Below are 19,015 nucleotides of genomic sequence, written 5' to 3'. Positions count from 1 at the left end.
AAGGGCTTACCCAAGGCCATCAAGCAAAGGGATGGGGGGGGGGAGATCCCAATCTGCCTTTGGAGACAGGCTGTGAGGAGCTGACATTCCCAAGGGTCCTTATAAGCCCTGTCTTTCCTTCCCCAGAATTGGGCACAGACAGTAGGGTTCTGGGCTGGAGCCATGGGCAGGGTTTCAATCTAGCCTCTCCTCCCCATGACATCTCCTGCTCAAGGGCTGCAGGCATTTCTGCCATCTCATGGCAAGTCTGGCAGGGCTGTGGAAGAATGGGGGGAGGGTGGCTAGGGAGGCTTGTCTGAGTCCTGAATCTACCGGCTTAGACAGCCAGCCAGGGTGATATTTTTGGCTGCTTAGATGAATTTTTGGAAAAATAGCAATGTTTAAAGAACCTGAGCCTTACAGAGCCAGGGGGCACCTCCATGTCATTGACACCAGTCCTGTGCCAAGACTTCCAGCTGGATACCACAGCTTCAGCCAGTGGGCCTTGGGGCCTTGCATACTCTGCCTCTCCATCCATCCAGAGACCTCTGCCCTCAGGTGCTGTCCTTTACCAGCTGGGGAGGTGGAAGTTGTCCCAAAAAAGAAAGCTAAGGCTGTCTTTCCCCTTTCCTAGCTCCAGACTTTCTTCCTCCTTTGTCTGCTTCCTTTCCTCCTTTGTCCCTCTCAGTGCATCTAAGGAGTATCACTTTTGTGTTGAAGGACATATAGAAAAATGACATATGACCTACCCCATTGAATTGCTTGCTTTCCCAACAGGGAGCAATTCCTATCTAGACAGCCCCAGCTCTGGAATGTGGGCATGGTAACAGGTCCCGGGGCACACAAAGGGCTCTAGGGGGACATCCTGGAGCTAATGCCCCCTCTCAATTATCCTCACAGGATACATGATTGGGAGAAGGGAAGAGAGCTTCCCCAGGGTAGTAACATGTATAAAACGCTGTGTATATTCTAGAAATAACAAATATGATTCCATCTGTCAGATCTGGGGTGGGAAGGATGAGAATGGCCAGCAAGGTCAGCTGAGCCGGGTCATGGAGGATTTGGAATGCCAAGTGAAGGACCTGGTGTTTATCTCATGGTTATCATTACCCCAATTCTGTTTTGTAACACCCAGGATGTCATTTACGCTACAAATCCTGCATAGAATATCATCTTTTCAAAGAATTTCTCTTTTGGTAGCAGTTCTCTTCTTTGGGATCTGTTGTGATAAGAGTACTTGGCTGAGTGGTGGGGCAAAGCACCTGAGCTCCCAGGCTTGCCCAAGTCTAGATGAGGCCAGGAAGTAGCAAGTGACCACACTGCATGTGGAGAGGATGTACGTGGGTCTTCCTGTGTGAGATGAATGTTCTGAGCCATTGCTGTCCACACATGGCAGACTCTGGATCTCTGACCCTGAGGACTGGCCCCTGAACCTCCCTGATTCTTTTCCCCTCACCATGTCCCAGTCACTTAATCTTCTGGGCCTCTGGCCTTCCATCTTTCTGTCTGCCTCAAAGTCAAAGTTCTAAAAATACTCAAGGAACGCTCAAAGGAATGAAGCTTTGTGTTTATGAGTCCAGCTAGACAGAACATGAAGTCTGAGAAACGGCTGATGGATTACTGGCGTTTTCAGAGCAGGACATGAAGTTGAAGTGGCCTAGCCATACATTTTATTTTTTGTGCCTGAGGCCTCCTGGGATGTAGGCCAACAAGTTGAGTTTGCTACTTACTCAAACCCTGGCTTATTAGAGATCTCCAGGGAACAAGCACCGTTGCTCTTAGATGTCTGACCGATAATTGTTCTCTCTTCTAGGTCTATGTATCCCAGGTTGGTCCTCAAACTTAACGATGCTCCTGCCTCAGCCTCCCAAGAACAGTCATTACAGACATGTGCCCCTAAGCGTGGCACATTGCCTTTCTTTAAAAATTTTAAAGTCTGGCTGAGGAAGAGAGTTTGGAACACTTCCTTCACTCCTCATCTTCCTTAAGAAGGGATCTGGAAGGGCAGTGGGCTGACACTGGGGCTGGGGCAGCAGTAGCCCAGGATGGCCCCTCTATTCCATCCTGATGGTGAACTCTTCTGGGCCCAGGAGGGTGGGTACAATTCAGCCTGTATGTGTAACCTGGCACCGTGCTTTCACAGTGATTATATGCTGCATTAATTCACCATTTTGGCCCCACGCCTGGCACAGGTCTGGGCACACAGTCAGGTGCCTGGACTGTTTCCCCAAATGCTTCATCTTTAATTAACCTCAAGTTTGATCTCCATACATCTCATGCCATATTCTGCCCCAAACAGGGGAATCTGGCCTGTGTGTTTCCAATTCCTTTACACTTATCTCATCCCAATAGTGCTCTGCACGATCCGTTTGATGTCTAACTTCTGAGCCTGCTTTAAAAGTCAGCTAAGCCCCTTCCCGCTCAGCAATAGGAAGTCACATTTTTTTTTCCCAAGGATAAACTGACTCCAGTCCTGGAGGAGGTCAAGTTCAGTTTACAGTGTGGTGCCCATGGGGCTGGCGGGACCCTGTGAAGCGGAGTTCCAGAATCCTGCCAGGTCTCAGGCTTAAACCTGTCCACTGGGGCAGAGCTGGAAAGAATTCTGCCGCCTGCCAGCATGCCTGTGGGACCCCTGACTATCCAATGAGTTGCCCAGAATCCTGCCATCTCAGAAGGGAGAAGTCTGCCAACCTTAGCATGGCAGTGTTGCAGCCAACCAGGCGCCATCAAGGCTGCCAGGGAAACCCATGTGCAGCGGGGTGAGAGAACAGGACTGGAGTCAACATGCCTGCGCCAGCTATGGCATCTTGGAGAAGTCTCTCCTCTATCTGAACCTTAGTATTACTCTTACTTTATTAACAGGTGAGGGGTCTTTCCTGCTCTCATAATTAAATAATTAATGAGCCACAAGCCCAGCTTTGAGCTGCGGGCTGAAATTCAGTCCACATTGGTTCACTGTGTCCCTGGTCAGCCCCTGGGGATAGAAGGGTAAGCCTGTGTCTCAACTCCCTGCCTGCCCACATCCTGCTAGAGACCCCTGGCTGCAGGAACCAGCAGGGGGAGCTGGTGAAACAGCCTCCTCCCCTGCTATAGGAAGCCTGGGAGGGCTCCAGTTAGGGAGATCTGCCTCTCTTGGTGCTTCTCCAGACAGAAACAGGGGCAGAACACGGTCCATGAGACAAGGGTAGTTTTTGTATCACACTGATATCTCTCTCTCTCTCTCTCTCTCTCTCTCTCTCTCTCTCTCTCTCTCTCTCTCTCTCTCTCTCTCTCTCTGTGTGTGTGTGTTTGTGTGTGTAAACTTGGGTGGATCTTTCTCACTCTTTTGGGGGTTCAGTGTCATCATTGAAATGAGGGTAATCACATCTCACAGCATTAGTGTGAGGATCTATGAAGAAGGGAGAGTGCAGAGAGCCCACCCTGCTGCAGGCTTCTGGTCCATGGTCCTCTGTTACCATCATCAGTACCACAACTGGCTCCTGAACTCCATCACTCCTGAAACCGTCCTGTGCCCACTCCTGTCCTTCTGCTTACTTCACTCAGCTGTGGTTTTACCAGCTTCTATGAAATGAAAGCTGGGCCAGTGCCCCTGGAACACAGATCGCCCACTTGCTTCGAGACTTCGGGTAAATCCCATTCACTTTTTGGGTCTCAGCGTAGCAAAATGACCATGGGACTGGGTTCACCTGCCTCAGCACCAGTCTTCCACTTAGATGGAAAAACCCTCTCCAGGAGCTCTGGAAGGCCAGTCCACAGACACTCAGGACCTCAAAATAGCAGCATTTTTCCCCCTTAAATTGTCCCTCCAGGGCCTGGGTACATCCAGGGATGAGGAGGATGGGCTGGCCACCATGCCTCTGGCTATGAAATTCAGCTTCACAAAAGCCGGGGCTGCCTTTCTGCTTGCCCTCAGAGGTACCTACAGTGGGAGAAGCCAAGCCTGACTAGGAGGCTTGGGGCCAACTCAAAGCCACAGTCCACACAGGTCACAAAGGTCATGGGAACCTGGGCTCCTTCCCTGGGTTGGTGTCGGGGCTGATTCAGGGACTATAACATAGGCTACATAAAAATAGTTTTATCGATAGAATAAATACATTTTCTCTTTTAATATGGACACATATTTTACAAAAGGGCCCCATAGCACTATGGGAAAATAAGACCTTCTACAAAAAAGAAGATGTAATTTGGGTACAATAAAGCTCTGGTGTTTTAAGGTCCCTGTCCTGTGTGAACTGCCTTGAGGTGTCAGTACCCTCTGAGGCGGCGTCAGACGGTGGGCACGGTCACAGATTTCTGTGCCTTCTCTGACTGCTCTGCAGGGTGTCAAGGTCAGGAAGGCCCAAGGGTGTGTAGTAGGAAGGGGGCGACGATGGTGGCAGCAACAGCAGCAGGGAGGCCCAGTGTAGGTGCTGAGTTGCTGGTAGGCCCCGCAATGTCCTGCTGTTGGAGTTGGTGTGAGAACTTGACAAAAGGTTTGGTGGTCCCGGAGCTGGGGGTAGGCTGGAGAGGCAGCGGGGGTGGTGAGACAGTGGTGCTGGAAAGAGGAAACAGAGACCATCAGCAGCCTCCTCCTAGGAAGAGAGCTTGGCGTTCAGCTCTATCCTTACTAGATATCGTAGGGAAGAGGAATAGTCTAGAATCCCACCGCCAGCTCAGCAGACCTCCAAGGACAGGCTGGGTTCACCAGTGATCGATCATGGGGGTGGCTCCCAGGCAGAAAAAATTGCAAAGTCATGAAGGCAGAAGCTCTGAGGTTCCCAGAGTATAGATTCCACCTGTCTACAGGTGTTCTGCCTCTGGTTGCTCTTTCCAAGGTTGCTGAAGGTAGCAGAGCATGCGTACACACACTTGCCTTAATTTTCCCCACATCATCCTAACCGCCTTGGCTGGAGCTTCCCCCATGCCACCTGTTCAAACATGATTCCCACCATCACAATAAGCCTTCAGAATGGGTCTTACCCACCCCTTTCAGTAATGGTGGACCTCAAAGAGGCTACTGGTAGTCAGGTTCTGGGGCAAAGCAGGTTTGCACACCCATGGGGCAGGAGAGGAAAGACTATTGTCTCTCTCAGAGCAGGCAGGCACAGCACTCCTACAGAATGTGTATGCAAATCGGGCGAGCCAGAGGGTTTCCTCTGCACATTTTAGCTCACAGAACCCAGTGGGTTCAGTTTCCTGCCATGCTGGCTTTCAACCCCATGGGTCCTGTCCCCATCCCACTATACTGGGCTGTTCTACCTCTGCCTCACGCCCATCATGTCCACTGTCTTGCTCTTACTGTCTCACTCGCCTCTAGAGACTCGCCTGCTACCTCGGAAAGTTAAGGCTCACATAAAACACTCTCCACTTCCCACTGACCTCACTGTCATAGTGGGACATATGTTATAGGAGGCTTGAAGACCAGGTTTCTACTGAGGAGTCTTAGAACAGCGCCTGGCCCTGGGGAGCATAGGAAGGCTTTGCTGTTTTGTTTGTTAAATTATCATTAATTTTTGTGCCTCTGCCTCTCCCGCTAATAACATGGCTGACTTACAATGTGCTTCTGAGTACAGGCAGTCACCATGCTCAGTGCTACAGCCATGCCACATTACTGTTTCTGCTGAGCTCCAAGGAGATGAGGATTCTCAGCAAGGTGAGATGCACTGGGGCCATCTGTTTCTGTAGCATGGATGGTGAGCATTAGGGATGTGCGCTATTTCCTGGTGAGACCCTGAACAGTGATGTGCAGGTTCCAGGGTCAGATTGAGGCCTTGTTGGCTGCAGCCCCTGGAGGAGATTAATGCCTGTGCCTAGCAGAGGTCCTTACCTCAGCCTCTACCCTCCCTTTCTTGTCTAATGAAAAAGAGAACTGCAAGCAACACACACACACACACACACACACACACACACACACACACACACACACACACACACCATAAAAGTCCATGCCTAGCTGCTGCTGTGTGGCCCAGCCTGGGTAGTGGGGAGGCTCTGAGGGCTAGCTTCAGGGCAGTGGGCTAGATTCCCTGTGAGGTGGCCGGAGCCAGGGCTCAGGCTGTCCTAGAGTGGCAAGACCAAATGGGAATTACATCTCACAAGACACCTATAAGCATTTTCTTTCACACTTTGAAAAATAAAGATGAAAACTCTCCCTTGGAGCCCAAGTGGTGTTTTTATTGCTTGGAAAGAGTCCCAGGAAAATGAAGTGGGACTGGGGAGGGGGACGAGCCCCTCTGAGTACAAGCTCCCTCCTTCTTCCCTAGCTTACTCAGCTCACAAAGCTGGTCCCCAATCCAGGTCCCCACCCCCTTCCAGGCTTATGTTGGGGAAAATTGTCTCATGGCACAACGGTCTGGAGGCCAAACCAAACACACTGCACATTCCCAGGCCCTGCAGATGGCGGGCACTGGGGGGCTATGTCTGCTCTGAGCTGACAGGACCCCCAAGTGTGGGAAGGCCCCTCTGGCTGGCTGGAAAGACAGAGCTCTGTACAAGTCTGCGTTACCTCCTTGGCTTGATCTGTAAATCTGCATCAAGACTGTTTTCTAGGCCTCAGTTTCCCAATCTCTACAAAGGAAGGGCAAGGATGGGTCAGGGACTTTGAACTGCTTTCCTGATGCAAAAGCCCGAAGTAAGATCACAGGCAGAAATTCGAGGGGAAGCACAGACAGGTGAGGCTGGTGCCCGGCACCGTGTCAGTTGCCACCCCTTTCTGGGGGTTCCCTGGAACAGGGATGAATTCTGGCACCAGAGGCCTCCAGGAGCCCGCCAAGGCTCAGCACTGGGCATCTCTGATATTAATATTACTGCTAATGTGAGGAGCTGGTGTCTAATTAGGGGCACAAGTGTTCTTTTTGCTCTTTGAATAAAACCAAAGATGAAAGTCCCTTGCCAAAGCCTAGAGTTTTTTTATTGCTTGAGTGGAGTCACAGAGAGTGGTGGGGGTGGGGGTTGGTGAAGTGGAGCAGCCTCCATTTACTTCCTTAGAGACCTTCAGAGAGATGCAGGGGCACCAGCCTTAGAGAACGCAGGGCTTGGAAGACAGGATCCTCCTCCATGTCATCACTGGAGGAGAACTTGTGATTCCCAATTGGATTTTGGCCTCTTTGGGCCAAGAAATCAGATGTAGGCAAAGACTCAGCTTGCTCAGCTGGCCTGCTTTCCCCTGCCTCCACCCAGTACCTGGAGCCTATCAGCCTTCACATCTTGTGTCATGACTCCTTCCCCAGGAATGCCTTTACCCTCCCTCAACCTTGCAGACTGTGGGCCAACCATCTGATGCGTTCTAGTAGCTTCACAGTGGGTCAGAAGTGGAAGCAACTTTCCATCCCAAGGTGAAAAATGGGTCCATGGAAGGGAATTGCCAGGGTCCTATAGAGCTGAGACTTCAGGACCTTTCCAGTGATACTATCTTGGGAGCCATATGTCACTGTCTGGTACCAGCACTAATCCGCAGTAATGGGTGACAGGCATGTACCCAACATGTCCTTGCTAAACTGGGGATGGTGTTCCACAGCCCCCATCTATTGGCTTTAAGTCTAAGACATACTGAAGGTCTCGAAGCAACCTGCTGGGGAGACTGAGCCCTAGACACCCCAAACCAGAGACTCTGAAGGTAACATTAGCAGCAGCCACTTTGGGGTCACAGTGGAGCTGATATTGGCTTTACAAGCATCTTCTTACTGTCAAAGTCCTGTGGGGTGGGATTGCAACACCACTCTGTCTGATTCTTTCAGTGTTTCTTTTCTTTTGATTGAATGACTTCATTTTCCAATCCTCATGGGGCACCACCCACTTCAGGTAGGGTTCTGGCCTCACAGGGACACTTTGGCTTCCCTTGACCACCCCACATTGCGAGGAGTGAGAGGAATACCTTGAGCATGACGGGCAGCTGACAGGAGACAAGCAGAGCCCTTCTGGAGGTGGACTGTGTTCCCTCCCATCTCTGAGGGCTTTGACACGTGCACTGGGTGTGGCCTATACTTGTCCAGTGGCACTCACCAAGGCTCTGTGTCTACCACATACTGATGCTCACCTCTGGGCCAGGCTTTGGCCAATGCCTAGCAGTTGGAAGGTACTCTCTCTTCTACACCTGTGAGTCCTCAACATGCTGCCAGCCCAGATGTGCCAGTCACTGTGCCTCCATCTCTCTCTCTTACACACATGCATACACACACACACATGCACACATGCATGCATGCATGTGTGCGCACACAATGCTTGCAGACTTGAGGACACAAAGAATGAGAGCCGGCATAATTTCCAGGAATCAGCCAAGGCCCTAATGGAGCAGGAGGCACTTTAGGATTGCCACAAACCCATGTTTTATGGGTCCTGGCTCGCCATGGTCACACCTTCCCCTGCTGTGTCTGTCTGTGCTCAGAGGTAAAGGATTCCTGAGAATGCTCCTCTGCCATGCATCCATCTGTGGACACACTCAGCCCTTTCCACGGGTCCCCATAAATCATCCTGCCACAGGCTGCTGCTACTCTAAACTTCCTCCGCTGTGTTTACATCTTGGGGTAATGAGGGGCAAAGAGAGGCCAGCCTGCTCCAGGTGGTGTCCCAGGCAGGCACTCAGAGCCTGCATCCCTGGTTCCCTTCTCCTCAGGCTCAAGCATACAGTAAAAGACTCTTCCCACCTAGTGAGGCCTTGGGTGACCTGGAGCCGCCCAAACCAGATCTGTGCCCAGGATTCCCCAGCCTAGAAACAAAGAAATGTAGTGTGGGCAACAGTGCCAAGAAAAGGCTCCCATAGGTGGCTAGGGCAGAGAGGAGAGCTAAGCCAGGTGAGGATGGGAAAAGCCCTGAGATAGTGGGTGGCAAATAAGAACCTTAGAGTTGGGTGACAGTTCCGAGTCTCCATCCCTCAGCAAGTTCACTGATCTGGATGACTCTGATTCCTTCCCTGTAAAATAGGCCTGCTTTCTGTGACTCCTGATAGGACTATAAAGTGACAGATATAAGTGCCTGGCACAGGAGGAGCTTCCCAAAGGCTCACTGGCACACCACCCTAAGCAGAGAGAAGCAAGTAGAATAGCATGGGGGAGCAGGGTATAGCCCATGTGGCACATAGCCTAGAGAGGACCCAGTGGAGCTGGAAGGCAGAGAAGAAGGTGAGCACCCTGAGACAGGCAAAACCAAAGAGCGGAAGACCCTCAGGGGCCCTGCTGTAGGAGTGTAGGTGGCAAGCAGGGGTGGACGTGGAGAGCCAGCTCCAGGTGGGTGTGAGGGCTGAGCTAGAAGTGGAATAAAATAGGCCTCTAGGAAAACTGGTTTCTGAGAAGAGCTTCAAATGAGCTCCGTCGGATCCTTTGCTCCTTCTCAGAAAACTGGAGACTTGGGAACTCTGGGAAGAGTGGGATGAGTCCTTTGAGTGTGAGAGCCTGTACCCACTACTGAGACTTCCCAGGGAGTGCAAGACCCACTTTCTCAAGGAGCAATGAGGGACTTTAATAAACTGCTCTTTGGTGGAACATTCTCTTTCAGCCTGAGCAGAGGGAGGTACAGCAGCTAACCACGGCTTTACCTGCTGGGGTGGAGAAGGGTTTCCCTCTGCCAAAGAAAAGCTGCCTTCTTCCCCCGAGGCCAGGCTCTGTCTTCTAAAGTCCATGTTGTGAAATGGAAATTGTCTGGTGTCATTTGTCGGCATTTCCCTTTCGGACACAGTTAGGGGATGGCGGCGGCTCGCTGCTGGAGCTGACAACCGAGCCTCCCGCTACCCCATCCATGAGTTGGAGTCCTCTATTGACCAGTGAGCAGCCTATTTAGAGCTCTGAGAGGACTCGGGTAGCCTGTAAGCATGCCAGGACGATGCAGCTCTCCAAAACTCTCGGCTCTCGCACCCAGTTAGGCCGAGCAGCCAATGCTGGGTACCCAATCTTAGTGTGTCTCAGCCAAGCAAGCCCCAGTGAAGCCTCTGCTATAGGCGGCAGGGCTGTCTCTGCAGAAGTGCATTCTTCAGTAGCCCAGAGGAGGCGCTGTGGCACCAACACCTAAGGGCTCAGTGGCTTTGATGCTACCCATTAGAAGTCTTTTCACTACAGTGCATGTCATGCTCTTTGGGACGAGGCCTGGACTACATCAATCTCTTATCACTACTAGCTCAGCCACCAGGCTGTGAAGAGCCCTGGAGTGGAAGGTACCACAGCTTCTGATTCCCTGGGAGGCCCAGGACAGGCCCTTCAGCTTCGCACCATGGTTCATATTCATGAATGCTCAGTTGGGCCAGAACTCCCTAGAGCTGCTTAGAACCTCCTGGGGCACACACCTCAGGTCTCCATCCTGACTTTCCTGCATGAGGTCTGTGTGGGGCTGAAGATTTGCTTATTTAACAAGTACCCAAGGTGATTCTGTTCAGGGTACAGAGGAAAATTCTGGATGGCATTAAGATCCAGACTGGGACTCCGGGTTCTGATGTTCCACTGTCTAAACATCGGACCCAGGACTGGGCTGCCACAGTGGGGGAGGACTCTGGCCCATTCCTGAGACATTCCTTAGTGATACTATTCACTATCTGCAGAGATTTCTGCCCCACAGCTGACTTAGGGAGACAGCTCTGGAAAGGAGAGGACCTGAGTGTGGGTGTTGGACAGACTCTTGGAGCAACAGGAGTTCTGGCCACAGGCTGAGGCAGGAGGTGTTGGTGACAGGAGGAGCAAATGGAAGGAGGATGGGGAGAGTGCCTGAACCTTAGGCTGTGTTCTCTACCTGCCTGTTTACAGAAAGGCTAACAGTTAACACTTCAGAGCCACAGTATCTACTGCCCGGTGTTCCTTTCTCTCACAGGGCGGGGGCCCCTCCAGAGTCTCCACGCTACGGCAATACTGCTCAAATATTCCCAGCACAGGTATTTGTCACCCTCTGATATGCTTATCCAGCCATGTTTGCTCCCACTTTCACCCCCATCCATGGGACAAAGGAATCAGGGGCAGGCCAGACACAGTGGACTTCCGTCGCTGCCCTTGGAGGATGCTTCCACATTTTCATTTTAATGTTAACTAATTAACTGTCTGTTAGTTACTGGCTGTACTGAGGATTGAGGCCAGGGCCTTGTGCATACTAGGCAGGCACTCTATCCTGATGGTACACCCAGACTTCTTTCTACTTTTTATTTTGAAACAGACTCTTACTAATTGTCCAGTCTGGCCTCAAACTTGGTATCCTCTTGCGTCAGGATCTCAGGCCCCCTGCCACTTTTAAACTGCAGAGAATTCTACTTGTTATGTTGAGAATAAACCTCCCAAGTCAGATGTGTACGTGTTCTACATACCCCAAAATGTGCCCAGGGAGATCCTCAAGGGTCAGCGAAGAGCCTGCCTCTCAGCTTCAAGTCTGACACCTCTGTCTCTGCTTGCTCATTGCAGGGTCTGGGGCAATGCACTAGCCCTAAAGGAGATTGGCGATCTACAGCTAGCTCCTGGACAGCCTGTCCCTTCCCTGCTCACCTGTCCTCGATGCGGACCCAGAGGTCGTTGAACTGCCTCGGCCGCTGCTGTTTGTTTAGTCTCTTGCGCCACTTTTGCCGTCCGAACTCCTCCAGCTGGCTAAGGCTGTCGGGGAGCAGGAGGTGTGGGGACAGGACTGGATCCTCCTCCTCTGGAGGGGTGGTGGGGGTTGCTGAGGTTGCTTCCAGGACTGCAGCAGCTGGGGTTGCTGGGGCTGGACTGGCAGAAGAGGTGTCCTCAGGAGAGGGAGCCGGGCTCCCAGTAGCAGGGCTGCAAAGTGAAACAGAATGTGAGTAAACCGTGTGTGTGTGTGTGTGTGTGTGTGTGTGTGTGTGTGTGTGTGTGCGTGCGGTGTGTGTGTGTGTGTGTGTGTGCGTGCGGTGTGTGTGCGGTGTGTGTGTGTGCAGTGTGTGTGTGTGTGTGTGTGTGTGCGGTGTGTGTGTGTGTGTGTGCGGTGTGTGTGTGTGTGTGTGCGGTGTGTGTGTGCAGTGTGTGCGGTGTGTGTGTGCAGTGTGTGTGTGTGTGCGGTGTGTGTGTGTGTGTGTGTGATGGTGGTGCAGAGGGGATGTCTTCAAGCAAGGGAAACACCACTGCTGGGACAGGCTAGAGGGACCCAGGGCAACCGTTGTCTGTTATAGAGAGACAGAGCATTGACTCTTTATTCCATCCTCTAGTCCACAAACTCCCTGCAGCTAGTGTGCCCTAGAAATTACGTATCAGCAGTGACCCAAACAGACGCCCCGCTACAGTTCATACCCTAAAGTGGGCGACAGAGTAAAACACACAGGTGGCCACACTGCTGGGGAGGAGAGCATTGAGCAGATGGCAGAGACGGGTGTGAGCGCACAGGGCTGGAGGGCCGGCTAGACAAGGAGGTCTATGCTTATTGTCTGATCTTGATCAAGAGTTCCCTCGGCAGTAGCCCTGGTGGAGGGTCTCTGGGTGAGTTATCTAACTTCGCTCTGTCTCAGTATCCTGTATAATGGGGGTAGGATGACCTGCACCTTCTCGAGGATATTGTGATTTCACAGGTGAAGGGTTTAGAACAGTGCCTGGCAGTGGTAGGCGGCCAGGCCATTCAAGAGTTGATGCTATTCAAGCTGTATTGGATGTCGATGGATCATCTTTTGAATGGGGGCAGGGCAGAGCTGTCACTAGAGCTCAGCCTGAAGGCTGACACAGTGCTCACCCCAGTTTATAACTCATGGTTCCACATTGTGAATGGGTAGCCCTTGGGTAGGGGATGGAAGAATATTGCTACCCGCTCCATCAGGATGGCATGCATGGTGGTGAATGAGCACCACCATTCAGAGCAATGGCTGATACCTGCTAAACCTCTCTGATGTGGGTCACCGAACAAAAGGACCTGACTCTGTGGTCACTCAAGGGTCATTTAGTCATGTCTGTGGAATTCGTGCTTAAAGTAGGGTATGCCTCTCAGCCTGCAGACATTCTCTCTTTTATTCTTTGCTTACTGTGGCCCCAAAGGAATTCCTTGGGGACATCTGGCCCTGGAGGGTTAAAAGTGGTCTTAGGAATTGTGTCCAAGCCAACAGCGTGCGAGGGAGGTAGTATCCAGGACTGAAAGCAGCCTGTCCTCCCATCCCACCCTTACACTGCAACACTGAGTGGGTGAGGGGTTTCTCTCTCTTTGAAGAGCAAAAGGCCATTGGCTCAGCTCATCCCCTCCCAGCCCCCATGGCAACTCCAGACTCCCAGGATCCAGTCTATTGGAGATGCTGCAGCTGTTGAGGAGATAATTCAAAACAGTCAGACAAAAAGATAGCTACAGGAAGCACCTGTGGCCAAGGATGGCTTTTATTGTCGTTGCCTCCTCAGCTTCCCCACCCCCTCTGCCCTGCAAGTTCCTTCATCCCCCTGTACAGAAGACGAAGACTGAGAATCCTCTGCGCAGAGCCGGTGGGGGCAGAGGAGGGGATCTCCTCCTCTAAGGCCTGCGCTCCAAGATGAATAGGGGCCTGCCTGCCTCCCCTGCCCTGCCTGGCCACACACAATGAGCTTCAAGGAAGAGGTCCTTGGGGGTGTGGGGAGAAGGGTGAAGTCGGAGAACAGGAGGGAACTAGAGGAATGCCTTGACTCCCAGGCCACCATGCATCCCTTCTTCCTCATTGCACCTGTCCTAGCTCCCTCCAAATCTTCTTCTGGCTGAGCCTGAGGAAAGCAGTGAGAGGCTGGGATGCAGTCCCAACACTGAGGTTCATAACTTCCTATAGAAGTCACATGGAACTAGGTGGGTATGGTGTGGAATCCATGCTCTGGGGACCCAAGAAAGCTTTCTTTCTAGAGGTCAAGGTCTCAGTCATCCTTGAGTTCCCTGTGCCTAGAGTAGGTACAAGAAGTAGTTAGGACCCGAGGGAGGCCGCAGGGCCAGACTGCCCTACAAATGTGTCCTTCTGCAAGTGAGTTCATGATAGGCTCAGATGCCCTAACTAAATCAGGAATACCCATAGTTCCTGCTATGACAATGAGTTAGAAACATACAGAGTGAGCAGCCAAAACCACTTGTCTGTGACTAAGGAAGCCTTTTGAGGTCTTTGGGTCTTGTAACCATAAGGGCAGGGGCTGAAATCACAACGGGGTTATCCTTGTAGGTTGGTAAGAAGGCTCCCGCATAATGGCTGGAGCACGGATCTCTGGGTTTGAGGAGACTGACAGGTTTTAGGAGATCTCGAGCCTGGTCGTTGCCTGATGCTGTGGCTATAGATACTGAGATAGGCAGAGCTGGGGTCCTGCCCCAGGGAAACTTCCAGGGTGATGGTATGGTATGTGGGGGTGTGCAGAATAGGAACCCACACAGGGAGGAGAGTGGCTCTGTGGGCAACGTGAGAGTATCCTGGCAGGAAAGTTAGGATCAGATACAGGCATTGCTTACCTGTGGATGGCTTGCCCAGCAGGTGTGTGGTCCACCTCCAGTCCTGCCTGTCTTAGGACGTCGATGACAGTGTTGTTCCCCAGAAAGTGACCTGGAACAGAAGATGCAGCATGGTCTCTGCCACATGCCAGGTTGGCATTCAGCGGATAGATGGCCATCCCTTTGGTTTGTGTCTGGGCTAATGAATTATATCAGTGGGGGTCCCTCAAGGGTCTCTTGGATGGGTATTGGGACACTGAATACATTAGCAACAGGGTTCCTTTAAATCCAGCTAGTGTCCCAGCAGGGATATGTGTAAGCTTGGTCGACCCTGCCTGTATTCACACCCCAGTTCTGCTCACAGGCTGCACCTCTGCATGCTCCTCAGCTTCCTCACCTGTAAAGTGGGAGTGATTAACATCACCTTCCCCAGTCTGTAAGGCTGAGAACAGAGAATAGGGGCTGGCCTGCAGCGGCCTATTGCAGCACTAATGACACTAAGCTGCTCCCAGTGCCAGTCCATCTGGGGTGGGTAGCCTGCAACCGTCATGAAAGGCCTAGCTCTAAGACCACCCCCTCCCCAACTCCACAGTCTATGTCTCCTCTTTGTAAACTCCATCAGCAACCCATGTCTCCTTTCCTTAGTGCTCTGAGAGCCCTCCAGGGGACAGAAACCACCTTGCTACAGTCTTAACACATGACCAGGGTCTTACACATGCTCAGTATGTGCTGATGGGTCTAAGCATTTAGATTCACTTCTTCACCGTCTACCCATGATGGCCTAGGTACCAGGGAAGCCACAAAACCCTCCTGAATCCAAGACCCCAGCAGACATTGACAGTGACCTGGAGGAGGTGCACACAGGATGACTCTTCAGAAGTCAAGTAGTAAGATGGCCTTCAGAAGTGTGTGTGTGTGTGTGTGTGTGTGTGTGTGTGTGTGTGTGTGTCTGACATCCGTCTCACCTCCTGCCCACAGTTGATTCTCTCAGCAAGCATTTATGTCTCTCCTGCTCTGTATGAGACACCATCTATACACAGACAGAGAATTCAGTCCAGGGCTCAGAAGGGAGTAACCTCCCCTCACCAGGGCACAGGTAAGATGTTTATACCTTTTCTAGCTCTGGTTAGGGAGAGCCCAGGGGAGGCCAAGTGACTGTGGACATAGACTGCCTGGGGGTAGGCCCTGTCCTCTCCTCGATCCCTGCTTCCTGGCCTCAGTTTCCCTACATTTGCTGTATGAGCAGTTTAGGTTGGCCTATGCTTCCTGAGTGTTCTAGGATCTCCCCATGCGAGTCTGCTTCATGGCCTCGCATGGATCATTGCCTCCCTGCTTACATTTAGCTCAGAACTCGGGCATGGGAAGCAGGGGGTTTAATCACCGTCCCCTGACTCTGCTTGCCTGTGACGAGTGGTGACAGGTGAGAAGCAGGAGGGTCAGCATGATGACAGCCCCAGGGAGGTCGAGAACACAGTGGACAAACTTGCAGAAATACACATGCTCCTGAGACAGAAAGGGTTTGCAGGGCCTGTGCAGTGGCTGGAGCAGATGGGCCACACTCAGCTTGACACACCTCCCCAAGTCCGGCCTGTCTCCCTAGCTGGTCAGTAAGAGCTGCTGTGGGTCCACCTGGAGATCACTGGGATGATTCCCATACAGGGAAGCTTGCTAAGGGTTCAAGTCCAGGATCTGCTATACTTCCTCTGAATCCTTGGACACACAGGGAGCCTCCCAGTGTCTCAGTCTTCTCTAAGTCAGAGGGAGAGGTTGGAGTGCATGGTGAACAGGGCTCATGTTGTTCATGGTCCATGGAGAAAAGTTTTGTTTCATTAAAACCCCCGTGAAAAGATGTTTCTCTTTCTCTATTCTTCCTTCCTTGCTTCTTTCCCTTCCCCCTTTTTTGCTTTTTACTTCCCTCCTCTTTCCCCTTTTTTCATCCTTCTTTTTCTCCTTGACTCCTCTCTCTTTCTGTACACTTACGTCATTGGTTTAGTGAGCACTGACCGTGGAATATCCCATGCTGGATGGTTACTGACAGTCTGAGTCCCACTCTGGGTCCTCTCTGTCTCAGAATCTGGCTTTGGTGATCTGGGTACTACCTACAACACACAAGACATCAGAGGAAGTTGTGCAGACGTGTGATGTGTCCATATTCGTGTGGTGACAGGGAAGACTTCCTGCAGGAGGCAGTGCTGCTAGGTGAGGAAGGGAGTGGGGTGGAGACAGAAGGAGGGGCTTTAGGTGGAGGACAGGAATGAAGCCAGCAGGGTCTTCATACAGAAGCACAGGTGTGAACAGGCCCCCCCGAGAATCTGGCTTTGACCTTGCATGCTGAGGACAAGCCCTGCGTCTCTCACTCATCCTGTGTTCCGGTTAGCTTCTGGAAACTTGACACAGACCAGAGTCACCTGGGAAGAGGGAACCTCAAAAGAGAAATCGCTCCCATTGGCTTGGCCCCCGCACATGTCTGCAGGGCTTTTTCTTTCCCTTTTCTTTTTGATTAATGACTGATATAGGAGGGCTCAGCCCACTGTGAGTGGTTGGGTGGTACCAGCCCAGGGTGTGTGGTTGTGGGCTGTATAAAAAAGCAAAGCTGAGCAAGACAGTGAGGAGCATTCTTCCTCAGCCTCTACTTCAGTTCCTGTCTCCAGGTTCCTGCCTCAAGTTCCTGCCCTATCTTTCCTGAGAGATGAACTGTGCCCTAGAAATGTAAGCTAAAATAAACCCTCCCCTCCCCTAAGCCACTTTTAGTCAGAGTGTGTGTGTGTGTGTGTGTTTATCACAGCAACAGAAGGCAACTCATACAGCCTGTGATCCTAGCTAGTGTCTTTCCTGTCACCAGTGTCCTCGTCCCCAAATGTCAAGTAGGCCTGTGACTATCTGACCTGCTCTGGGAGCAGCTTGAAGACACAGACAGGCAGGAGTAGAAGCTCTTGGCCAGCATGCCATCATAAGAGAGCTAAAACTGTCCCTGTCTAGGCTGGAGCCACTCCTCTCCCTCGGCTCTCCTTCGTCTGGCTGGAAGAGAGCAGTGGCGGCAGCCTTCAGTGCCCAGGAGGAAGGACTACCTGCCAGGAGCTCACAGCCTCTGCTTTGGACAATGAGATAAGTTCTTCTCTGTTTCCACAAAGAACTGGGTTTAGATACAAGCTCTGGTGGTTCAGTTATGATCCCCACATCTGCCTAGAAGGCCTCAAGAGCTGCTAGAGAAAATTCCAAGTGTTGTGATGCCCAGGAGAAGCAGGTAACATTCACTGAGTGTCCCCAGGCTGTGCTGGGGGTGTTCGGAGTGCCCCATGTGATATCAGTGGTGCGGACCTCAAGAGATGCTGCTGAACCCTGAGCACTGAATGCTTCCCACATAAGCCGGAAGAGCCCTGACACTCCCTTAGCTTTAAGGCTTTTTGAACTGACATGCTTTCCTCAGGCCAGGGACATTAGGAGAAAGCAAGCAGGGATAGGTCAAGTTTAAATTTCTACCCTCTCCTCCTCTGAGCCACACTCTTCCCTCTCATTCTTCCTCCTGGGCTGGAAGAATGGTACTTCTCCCCTACTCTTTGTACAGCCCCAGGAGGGACCCAGAACTCAGTGATGTGAGTCCTACATGCCCAGCCAGCATTGACATTCACTCTTTCTGGTATTTGGTCTCATGAGACCCACAATTGCAACTTTACAGTGTCCAAGCCCCCTGCCGGCCTGTGCATTTTTCATTATGGTCTTTCTCTTCTGGTGATGCTCTAGGTGAGCTTTCTTCTCCCAGTCCACACATGGGCCTTGGAAAGCTGCCCTTTGCCTCTTTCCTCTTTGCCCTGCTCATACCTCAGCTACCACCAAGCCTCACCTCTGGTAGGTTTGATGACCCACAGTATTGCTGACTCTGGAACTGCCCTCTACTTGAGACATAGTGGTGCCCAGTGGCCCATGGACGTCTCTACCCAACCCTTCCACGGAACCCACCCACCCCGCTTGCCCTCTCTCCATGCTGGCACTATGCCTCTACCAGACATTGTTAATCAAGCCCCCATCCTCCCATGGACAACAGAGACTGCACGGATGTCACCTCTCAAATATACCCAACCACCACCACTTGCGGCAGAACTTCAAAAACCTGTTCTTCAGTCCCTTCCCACTGCGGTTAACCTGTCCTGTGCACAGCCCAGAGCTGACTGTTGGAACATGTTCTCAAGAGCCACCTGATGGGGTGGGGGTGGGATATAAGTTTTTTGAGGGTGGGACCATGCCTGATTCATCTTTGTCCCCAGAGTTAAGCCCAAATCTGGCGCACCACCATGGCTCTGTGAATGTTTGTTGAATGAATGAATGACACAGCCCGTTACTCCACATCCTTTCCATGATCTCATCCTGTCCCCAGGAGACCCGAGTTTCCCCCATTGTAGCCCAGCCCTGGCCCTTGGTGATTTTCCTCAAGATCCCACCAATCCTAGGAGCTTGGCCCCTATACAGGGCGGAGTCAAGGTCCAGCATATGCTGTCCCCAGGGGTTGGCAGACAGGGCTTAGGCTTGTCTCCAAAGTTGGAAATTCTGGACAAGGCACCACCCCCATGCTGGAACCTGCAGGCAAGGTGGTGGAAGGTTTCCAAAGGGGCCCCACAATGTTGGGGCTCAGCCTGCTTGGCTTGCCCAGCCTCCCTGGGGCTCCTGGCCACCACTCAGCAGCTCCCTCCAGCACTAGCTTCCAGCTGTTCTCTGGCCAGCTCTCCGCAGGAAGACACGTTCC

At 52.0% G+C, this 19,015-nt stretch overlaps 1 protein-coding gene across 1 annotated transcript in view; it reads right to left on the bottom strand.

The window, feature by feature from the left end:
• Positions 1-4,066: 4,066 nt before the first annotated feature.
• The window catches only part of Trabd2b (TraB domain containing 2B), a 192,111-nt gene continuing 177,162 nt past the window's right edge, over positions 4,067-19,015 (bottom strand). Inside the window, exons 5-7 of the mRNA XM_075946762.1 lie at positions 14,299-14,389; positions 11,406-11,675; positions 4,067-4,513 (exon numbers count right to left, since the gene is read on the bottom strand). Coding sequence (XP_075802877.1) covers positions 4,309-4,513; positions 11,406-11,675; positions 14,299-14,389 — 566 coding nt within the window. The 3' untranslated portion in view covers positions 4,067-4,308. The remainder of the gene's footprint in view (positions 4,514-11,405; positions 11,676-14,298; positions 14,390-19,015) is intronic.

This window comes from Microtus pennsylvanicus, chromosome 13 (assembly GCF_037038515.1).
Source record: "Microtus pennsylvanicus isolate mMicPen1 chromosome 13, mMicPen1.hap1, whole genome shotgun sequence".
NCBI classification, from domain to species: domain Eukaryota; kingdom Metazoa; phylum Chordata; class Mammalia; order Rodentia; family Cricetidae; genus Microtus; species Microtus pennsylvanicus.
This window is presented reverse-complemented; position numbering and strand designations above follow the sequence as displayed.